The 11,328-nt window shown below is 31.9% G+C and overlaps 1 protein-coding gene across 1 annotated transcript; it reads right to left on the minus strand.

The window, feature by feature from the left end:
• Nucleotides 1-7,698: 7,698 nt before the first annotated feature.
• Nucleotides 7,699-10,094, minus strand: LOC140890049 (sugar transport protein 8-like). Its single transcript, XM_073297802.1, has 4 exons — nucleotides 9,776-10,094; nucleotides 9,252-9,571; nucleotides 8,550-9,176; nucleotides 7,699-8,385 (listed from the first exon to the last, which is right to left on the minus strand). The coding sequence occupies exons 1-4, from the start codon at nucleotides 9,891-9,893 to the stop codon at nucleotides 7,942-7,944; spliced, it is 1,509 nt and encodes a 502-aa protein (XP_073153903.1). The 5' UTR covers nucleotides 9,894-10,094; the 3' UTR covers nucleotides 7,699-7,941.
• Nucleotides 10,095-11,328: the final 1,234 nt, after the last annotated feature.

An 11,328-nucleotide genomic window follows, 5' to 3' on the forward strand; every position in this document is an offset into this window, starting at 1 on the left:
AATAGTCAAAATTTAACTGACACCAACCGACATCAATATTTCGGGTTCGGTATTTACCCGAACGGGTCGGATCGGGTCGGGTACCCGATACCCGACACTAAATGCCCACCTAGGGGTACAAACGAACCGAGTCGGTTCGTGAGCTTTACGAGCCCCTCGATAAATATTTGATTTGTATTCGAGCTTATCGAACTCGAGTCGAATTCGAACATGTTCGAACTTTTTTCGAGCCGAGCTCGAGTTAAAATTATTTTGTTCGATAGTTCGCGAATAGTTCGCGAGCCTTAATATTTAATTAATATAATATAATTATATAATAAATATATACATTTCGAACATTTTCGAACATTTCGAGCTTTTCGAACCATAATAACCGAGCAGTTCACGAATATGTTCGAATGTTTCGAGCCGAACTGAAACTCGAACTTCATTTCGAGCCGAGATCGAGCCAAAATATTTAAAATTATCGAGCTTCGAATCGAGCTCGAAATCGAATATACTCTTATCGAGCCAAATTCGATCCTTAATATTTTACCATTATTCGGCTCGATTCGGTTTGTTTGCACCCCTAATTGCGCTTGCGCAAACATCCCAACACATAAGACAACCACACTAGTATGCGTGCGATTATAATCCACAAATTTGTTTTTGCATTATCAATTTATCATTACACCATACTTGCCACCTTCTAACTTTCATATGACCGAAAAAGCGACAATGTAGTTCTAGTTCGTGAGGTTTAATGGTGCAGTAGGTACGATTAAAAATTAACTATTGGATTAGTGGGAACCATTTGAAAGTTTAGGTAAGGCGTTTTTAGGTAGTGTTTGTAAACATATAAAAATCATAACAAAACTTAGGTTGCGCTTGGATGGAAGAATTTCAAATGTGTTTTAGTTGTTGTGAGAAGTAACATCATAAACTTAAAATCCATTCATTTTGTGTTTTATGTAGTGTTACATTTTAATTAGGATGTATTTCAAGTTCAACCAATAATGATGCTATTTGAAGTTGATTCCGCTTTATATAAATAAAGATTCATGATAATCACACTCATATGCATATATGAAATTATGAAACAATTATTGTTCAAAAAAAAAAAAGAAATTATGAAACAATTAAACAGCTAACCTTGAGTATCCATAGATTCCTTTCTGTTGAAGAATCAAGAAATAATTTTTCTATTGTCTTTTTAAGTCACAGAGCTTTTTCATTGATCCATAGATAATAATCTGTGTTATTGTATTACACGGAAAGAGAAGACCGTTTCTAACAACTGATCTCATATAACAACACATTCCTATCAATAGTGACAGAAAAACCACCTTTCAAATTGACCAATCTTATCAATTAAATATTATCTATTTAAACAATAAATTGAATATTAGAAACTATTAATTTTATATCTAATTATATTGTGACATGTGGGCCACAATGCTAACATTCTCTTACTTGGCCCACATGGAAGGAAAATCATTATGGTTTAAATAAATAATAACTTAATGCTTGTAGCATAAAGATAAAAATATTCATTCATTGGTTCATCATAATATCATGATTAAGTATGTACACTAATATGAGTCATGGCGGTTCTACATCATTAATTCGACATAGTTTCTTCCATGTACCACAACATTACTGTCCTACTTAATATGAATCATAAATGAAAAAGGTCAATAATTGTCCATATTAGTGTCTTTCTGACAAGTTTCTAAAAACTGTGAAGAGCTTCGAAGAGGGGAAATCAAGCTTCAAGCTTTTCAAGCTTAAGCGAGTTTAGAAAGAGCTTAAGCGTGAAAAAGCGTTTTTAATTTTTATGATAATTTTAATTATTTTAAGACAAACATTAAATAAAATATTAGATTAACCATAAATATATGATTTAATAGATAATTCAAATTAATTCTAAACTATAAATATACATATTTATAAAAATGTTTTCATTTTAAAAAATAAATGAAATCTTTCGTTCTAAAAAGTGGTCGTTTAATCGAGCTTAAGCGTATTAAAACTTTAAAAAGATTAAGCGTCGCTTTAGAGAGCTTTTTAGATCACTATTTTCTGAACATCTCCAACCCAGTACCAAATTGGCGTGAAAAGCCATTTTGGTGCAGGGTTTATTGCTCCAATGGGGGCGCTCCTCCTTACCAAATTTGGCGCAAGGAGACCCTCTGCGTCAAATTTGGTGCAAACCTTTCTTATTTTTTTAATTTTTTAATAATTATAAATAATTGATAAATAATATAATTTAAAAATTCAATGTACAAATATATATTATATCATGTTATTTAATTGAATTTTATGTATTCAAGTTATTTTATGTTATTAATTAGTATTATATAACAGTTAATTAGTATAAAATAATTAAATTAACAATTTACATATTATATTAATTGTATTTATTCATGATATAATATTTTTATATTATATTAATAATATTCATTAATGTATAAATATATATTAATTACATGATAAAAATAATATATGTAAAATAAAAAAAATATTTCGAGAATATTTTTTTTGGTGTTAGATTTGAAGTAAATGGGTTGGAGATGAAAGTTATGTTTGGTGCAAAACTTACACTATTTTAGTGCAATATCTACATTAAGATGTCAAATGCATATATTTATTAGAATATTTTAATAATGTTCATTTTTAACTCGTTCGACATGTTCAATAAATTTCTTTGCAAGCAACCTTTTTGTCTAACAGATCTGCAATTAGGAGTGTCATACCATATCGTACCGTACCGTACCAAAAATCGTATACCGCAACAAAAATTACGGTATAAGAAAATGTTAAGTTGATACCGTACCGAAACTTTTGGTGTACCGAAATTTTCGGAACATATAAATAGCATACCGATCATACCGAAATTTTTACGATATACCCAAATTTCGGTACGGTATCAGTATATACCGTTTTATACCGAAAACAACCTTATATTTTTTAAAATTTATAAATTTATTGTTTATAAATACTATATATTTTTAATTTTTTAATATTATTTCGGTATTTGGGAATACCGGTATATACCAAAATTTTCAAATTTCATACCGTTACCGAACCGAAAAATTCGATATCGTTACCATATCGTACCGAAATTCGATAAATTCGATATTTTTTCGATACGGTAACTTCGGTATACAAAAAATTCGATATTCTTTCCCACCCTTATTTGCAATCATGATATTTGCACTAATATGCTCAATTGACACTTTTTGTTTCTGAGCTTCTTCTAACGGCAAGATACTTTAATTCCATGTGTTATGCACTTTAGGATACTTGTCATTTCTTGAAAAGAAGAATGCTGCAGAATTATCACAAAAAAATTTTAGCGGCTTGGCAATATTGTCGATTATTCAAAGTCCGAAAATAAAGTTCCTCAGCTAGTTTACTTGAATTGTTGTTTCAAAACTTGCCACAAATTCAGCTTTCATAATAGATGTAGTAATTACAGTATGTTTCATACTTTTTCATGAGATTGTTCCTCCAGTTAAAAGGAACACATCCAAGTTATCCAATTACTTATAGATGATCAGACCTTCGATAAATAAGCACATGATTTTTTTTCCTTGCAAGTACCTCAATACTTTCTTTGCTACTTTACAGTGTTGTAAAACTGGATTACTCTGATATCGGCCAAGCATTCCAACAACAAAATTAATATCTGACCTCGTACAAGCTTGGGCATACATCAAGCTCCCAACAATTGATGCACAAGGAATTTCATTCATTTGTTTTTTTTTCATTTCATTCTTTGGACATGGCATAAAACCAAATTTATCTCACTTCTGAATAGAAACTATATTTGGTGAGCGTAATTCCATCTTAAATCTCTCTATAACTTTGATAGTGTATGCTTTCTAAGACAATCCTAGCATTTCTTGTGATCTATCCCGAAATATTTCTATTTCGATCACATAGGTTTCTTCACCCATATCTATCATTTCAAAGCTCTTGAAGAGAAATTTCTAGGTTTGATATAATAAACCAAGATCATTTGCTACAAGCAAGATGTCATCAACATACAAAATCAAAAAAAAACTGCTCCCACTTAATCTTAGATATATACATCGATCAACAATGTTTTCCCTAAATTCATAAGAAATTATGGTATCATGCAACTTCAGATTTCATTGACGAGAAGCTTGTTTAATTTTTTATATTGACTTCTTAAGTTTACACACCATGTGTTTTTTTTATTTCTATGAAAAAATATTCAGGTTGATCCATATATAATTCTTCCCCCAAATTTCCAATCAGAAAGACAATTTTCACTCCATTTGGTGAAGTTCTAAGTCATAAAGAGCCGCCAAGGCCATTATAATTCTAATAGAATTTTCTTGGAAACAGGTGAAAAGATATATTTGTAATCAATATAATACCAATTTTTTGGGTGACCCCTTTGGCAATAAGCCTGACCTTGCATCTTTTTATATTTTCATTAGAGTCGTATTTGGTCTTAAAGACCCATTTACATTCAACTTTTATACGACCTTCGGGTAATTCAACAAATTCTCAAATTATTATGAGCCATTGATTTCAACTCTTCTTTCAAGGCATCTAACTATTTATTAGAATTAGTACTTACCTTTTATGGCTTGTGAAAAGAAAACTGAAAAGGTCTCTTTGTAATCAATACCAATTTTCTGGATGAATCCTTTGACAACAAGTTTGGCCTTGTATCTTTCGATATTACCATTAGAGTCGTATTTGGTCTTAAAGACCCATTTACATTCAACTTGTGTACGACCATCTGGTAATTCAACAAAATCTCAGACTTTATTATGAGTCATTGATTCCAATTCTTTTTTCATGGCATCTAACCATTTATTAGAATTATTACTTTATTATACCGCGTACTCATCAGAAATAGCAGCTTTTGTCTTTCAGACCTTCTTAATACTATTTGACGTGTTTTATCCACTATAGGTTCATTGATAATAAGTTCATTCATGGGAGTTTGATCATTATGTTGTTCTTGTGAGTTGTTCAACGGTTCAACAACTGTAGGCACAACAATTTGAGAAAAATTCTTAGGTAGAGGAATCTCGTCCCTTATTTCTTCAATATATACTTTACGTGGCTCTTCACACCCACTAATATCGTCATTTTCAATAAATTTGATATTTCTAGTTTCAACAATTCTTGTACTATGGTTAGGACAATAAATTTATACCCTTCAGATTTTTTTGAATAACCGATGAAGAAACCACTTATTGTTCTTGAATCCAGTTTTTTTTCATGTGGATTGCAAATTTTTATTTTTTTCGGGCAACTCTAAATATGTAGGTGCCTTAAACTAGGTTTTCTACTAGTACACAAATTAAAAGGAGTTTTGGGAATTACCTTACTAGGAACCTTATTCAATAAATACGCAACAATTTTTAATGCATGCATCTGCAAAGGCGTGGGTAATGATACTCATCACACTCCTAAACATATCTAATAAAGTACGATTACACCTTTTTGCTACAACATTTTTGTTGTGTTTTACCTGGAATAGTGTATTGAGCACAAATGCCATGTTTCTCAAGGAATTTAGCAAACGTGCCTGGACATTGTCCTGATTCATCATATTTTTCATAATACTCACTACCTTTATCAGATCAAACAATTTTTAATTTTCTATCTAAGTGTCTTTCAGCCTCATTCATAAATACATCCAAGGCATTTACTAACTTATATTTTTCATGTAATAGATAGACATAACTATAACGTGAAAAGTCGTCAAATATTTTTCCTCTTCTATAGATGAAATACCAAAATACCCACAAATATCAATGTGTATTATCTCAAGGAGTCGTGTGCTTCTTGTGGCTCCTTTCTTTGTATGTTTTGTTTATTTTCCCTTTAATACAATCCACACAAATGCCAAGATCGGTCAAATCTAAATCTGATAGTATTTCATTCTTTATCAATCTCTCTAATCTTTCTTTGGAGATATGCCCCAAACGTTTATGCCACAAGTTAGCAGACCTCTCATTTACTAAACCACGTTTAGTTCCAACATTATGGTGCGATTAAAAGAGTCTCAGCAAAGAGGTTATCAAGACTAAATTTGTATAAACTATCATTAAGAATACCAGAACCAATGAAAAGATTTTGTTTGAACAAATTGAAACAACCATTTCCAAATTTAAAACAATAACCAACATAATCAAGTCTTGACAAGGAAACTAAATTACGAGAAATAGAATGTACATGAAAAGTTTCAAACAAATCTAATTGATGCCTAGTATAATTAAACGATAAGTTCCAATGACTTATACCGGAGCTTTGACTCGATTTCCCATATAAACATAATTTTCATTTGGATTTGTGATTCAGGTCATAAGGAATCCCTGCATCGAATTTGAAACATGAGTAGTACAACCAGAATCAAGCCACCATGTGTTATTAAGAACTTCAACTAAATTTCATTTAAAACATATGAAAGCATGAAATATACTTTTCTTTTCGAACCATGCTTTACGTTTCAGGTAATCTTTCTTAAAGTGTCATTGTTTCCCACAAAAGCGATACTTAGGATTGTTGTGTTCCTTTTCCTGGACTTGGGCAAGTGACTCATTCACCTTATGTAACCTTTGTTTGCTCTTTCCTTTCTTTCTTCCAGCTTAATTTGTTTCCAGATCCTTGATTGGCTACAAGATGAATGGAATGAGTTCCTTGATTCTTAAGTCTTGTTTCCTCTTGAACTAGAATACTGTGAAGTTCATTCACATTTCATTTGTCTTTCATGGTATTGCAGTCATTTGGAATGGACCATACTCAGACGATAACAAACTTATGATAAATTGAACAAGGAAATTCTCATCCACATTCATTCCCAAGGACTTAAGTCTTGCTGCAATGTTCGTCATTTTAATAACATGCTCATGCATGCTACGAGAACCATCAAACTCTATGGTGGTTAAAGTAACCATTAATATCCCAGCAAGACACTTATCAAAAGTTTGGGAACGTTCTCCCACAATTTCCATAAATTCCTAAGCACTTTCAGTACGGGAAGGGCATACTTGATGTTGTTTGCCACGCTCATTCGCATAAACATTAAGCTTAGTCTACTCGATCTTTCCCAAGCATCATGCATGCTCTTTTCATCATCACTGCTAGTATCAGTAATAACAGTAGGTTTCTCAACTTGAAATGACAAATCAATATCCAAAACACTAAGGTGAAATTGAATTTGTTCGCACCAGTCAGGAAAGTTGAGACCATAAAACTTGGAAATAGACGAAGCTTGCGATTGAAGTGAAACAGGAATAGGTACTACAAGAATAATACATTAATAATCACTTGTTAATGCTTTGAGTATATAACTTAATTAAAAATTCAGCACCGATAGATATTAATGTGTATTGATGTTCACCTTTAGAGATCCAACTGTGTATAAACATTATGATGTTTAATGATTTACTGTCATTTGGTAACCAAATTATTTAAGTAAAATTATTTTGTTATCTTTGGATATACAAAAATATCTAACATAATATATTAATTACCACATTTTTATATATTCATATAAACTCTAAGAACAAACGATGGAGTTACTTTTGGGTGATCTTAAAATACTTTATAGTTACGAATTTTAATTACCTCTAGCAAACTATAGCATCACATATAGGTAATTAAAGTTTTGATTATATAATTTATTTTTTTTTTGCCACAAATAATAAATATCTGGTTAATATAAAACAGAATAGCATAGTATATATAGCATTCCAATTGAAACGGGAAATGCGCCCCAAAATAAGGTTTTTTTCCCATAACATAAAAGTAACTAAAAAACAGTACACGATAACAAGACGGGAAAAAGGGTAAATAAGAAGATTCAATGGAAACAACAAATTTAAATTATTTTTACAAGACGCCAAAAATAAAGTGACTTCAACCCCAGATAAGATGAAATTAATCCCCAGATGTTTATTATTTCTTTCATGTCATTTGATGACTCTTTGTCTTATTGTCATCGTCGAAGAACTTCTTCCACACAGGATGCTGCTTCCAAACCCTTTCTTCGACCATATCGATGGGCACGCCCTTGGTCTCAGGCACGAGGAAGACAACGAAGATGCCCATCACCAGAATCCAGGCAGAGAAGAAGTAGAAAATGAAGGCCCTCATGTGGCACATCATGGACAAGAAAGCTTGAGCAATAATGAAAGTGAACAACATATTGGAGCTAACCGCGAACGCAAACCCGGCGGTTCTGGTCTCGACAGGGAAAATTTCGCTCGGAATCAGCCATCCCATTGGTCCCCAAGACCAGGCAAAACCCATCACATATGTGCACACAAGGCATACCACCACAGCTGCTAGGACTTTGTCTAGTGACCCTTGGTCCTTCAAGTGAGTCAGTAAGATAGTCCCGATAGCCATCTGCATGCAACATAAAAATCATTAATACATTTTCTTTCATCGATCAATCATACTGTAAACTAGCTAGCCAAGTCATATAATTAATTAGTACTATATATATATATATATATATATGTTATGATAGAATAGAATAGAATAGAATAGAATATAAAAAAGGTATGTACCTGGGAAATAATCATTTGAACGCAGGCTTCTAGAAGCAACTTCCTCCTTCCAATCTTGTCGACAGCATAGATAGAGACGAACGTGGAGCCAACATTGACCAAACCCGTGATGACAGAAGACAACAAGGAGGCGTCGGACTTGAATCCCAAAGTCTGGAAGAGGACGGGAGCGTAGAACATGATTGCGTTGATACCTGTTAACTGCTGGAAAATCTGAATGCAAATGGCAACGGTGAGAGGAGGTATTCCAGATCTCTTGAAAAGCTTCTGGAACGGCTTCTTCACTTGTCGAGCCTGTTCGCAGGCAACAACAATCTGCCGGAACTCAGCATCAACATCATCCACCCCGCGAATCCTTTTCAAGGCAGATTTTCCTTTATCTTCATGCCCTCTTTCCACAAGGCTTGAGGGGGTCTCTGTAATAATCAACGACCCAACCAACAGCAAAGCAGCCGGGACCGCCGCCATTCCCAAGGAAATTCTCCACCCATGAGGGTGAATAGTTGATGTGCCATAGTTGATAAGGTTTGCTATGAAAATTCCAATGGTGACAAACAGTTGGAAGAGGATGTTGACTGCTCCTCTGTGCTGTGCAGGGGCTACTTCTGTCAAGAACAAAGGAACAGCCTGCCGTACGTACGTGCCAAAAATTAAACATCGATCAACATTAATTAATATTCATCAAACAACATATATACACACCTCATTCCCGAATCCAACTCCGATACCAAAGAGGATTCTTCCAAGAATGAGCATCCACAAGACGCTGGCGGCTGCACTGAAACATGCGCCGAGGATGAAGAAGGTGGACGCCATGAGAATGGTAAGCCTGCGTCCTAAAACTGTACAGGCTCTGGAAGCAAAGAAGCTGGCTATGAGTGCGGCTAGATACAAGGATGATGTGAAGAGTTGGAGCAGCTGATCGTCATATTTACAGTAGTTGTTCTCATTGGCATGCATCTTTCTTTCGTGAACCCTTGGGAAGAATTTTATCAAGAAATCATCCATTCCACTCACACCACCTGCCATCAGCATCAGTAGTACGTACGTAGTACATTTTCAATTAATTACCTACCTAGTATTTCATTATAATATATAATCATCTACGAATATTTAATATAATAGCCTTCATTTCATGCCTAATTCTGTTTTATATATATATTTTTTGGATCCATGATCTATCTATGAAAAAATGAAAATCTTTGAAATACAACATATATATATACCTGAGATACCAATGTCATAACCAAACATTAAGCCACCAAAGGCAGCAAGAATCCAGCATGCCATCACATAGGTTGTGACCTTGGACTTGAAAACGATGATCGGCTCTTCGGATCCCATTTTATATCTTCTTAAAGAATTATTTCTTTTTGCTTCCAAGAGAATTAATCTCTAAAGGGTTGAAATTGATTCAAAATTTTTTTATCTACAAATATAAACAAATACGCAGGAGCTAGGGAGAGACAAAGAACCAAAGAAATACTCTATTTCATGTATCTTTGTCCTTTATTCTCCTGCCTTTATTTCTCTTAGATTATTGTGTGCATTATATGGCTTATACCAAATAACGCTTTTATAGTCAAAATAATCCTACATTTACGGAATTTTTTCGTTTGCCAAGATGGGATTTTGTGATGGATAGGAAGTTTAGTTTCTATTTCGGAAAATGTATGGTCCAAATTTTGGTTTGATATGGGAAAGTGGTTAAGTACCTTTGATTCTCGCTATAATTAATGGTTGACTGTAATTAATTTCTCTTACCACACACAATATTATGGATAATGTTTTATGACTCAACATAAATTAAATGTAATTCATTGATTATGAGTAATAACTGGATCCGTTATAAATTTGAATGTTTTGGATTTTGGATATTTGCATTGGTTGGTTGATTGAACAAGTTAGAATATGTGATTGAAATAAAGTATTTTTTAGTGCATATCATTATGTTGTATTTACTTATTGGAGTGGAATTATATGTGGATAAATAATATCAATAGTATTAGACTTTTTTTTTTTAGTCAATTAGACTAATTTTATAAATAGAATAATGATGAATAAACAATAACATATGTATTTTGATCGATCAATTTCGTAATTGAAATTATATTTAAGCGATAGAGTTACAACTTTGTCATCTCCTATAAGATATAATCTTATTTTTAATTTTTTATATATAAAATTGAGATTGTGATTTTTATCGAAGAATGTAAATTATTATTATTCTACATGTAAATTATTTTAATTCACCAAAATTATTGGATATGTATTATTTATTTTTTTTTAAAAATTAATAAATTGAGTAATATAACATCGAATGAAATGTATTAAATATCTTAAATTATTTTAATTTTTATTCATGTTTTATAATTTTTTTAAATGGGTTTTACATATATTTTTTGGAAAATGGTATTAATGTTTTTTCATCAATCGGAAATAAAATTATTTTAAAATGATTATTCTTCACACTTTTTATTTGTGATAAATTGTCAAGATTTAAAATATAAATTATACTATAAATATGGATGTATTTTATGAGTTAATACAAACCATAAAAAGTAAAGTAAATGTGAGATTGATAAATGAGAAGGTTGTGAATATAATCGTATGTTTATTATAGTAAGTAAAAACAATTTTATAGTTATATTATAAAGTAATAATATTTTAACTCAATAAATAAAATATTTTTAATATAGTGATAAAATAAATATTTATTGTTGGAGTCTGGAGATACTGTTGCCAGATGGTCGGAGTAACTGTTATAATCATAAAATAA

The sequence above is a fragment of the Henckelia pumila genome, chromosome 1 (genome assembly GCF_033568475.1).
Source record: "Henckelia pumila isolate YLH828 chromosome 1, ASM3356847v2, whole genome shotgun sequence".
Taxonomy (NCBI): domain Eukaryota; kingdom Viridiplantae; phylum Streptophyta; class Magnoliopsida; order Lamiales; family Gesneriaceae; genus Henckelia; species Henckelia pumila.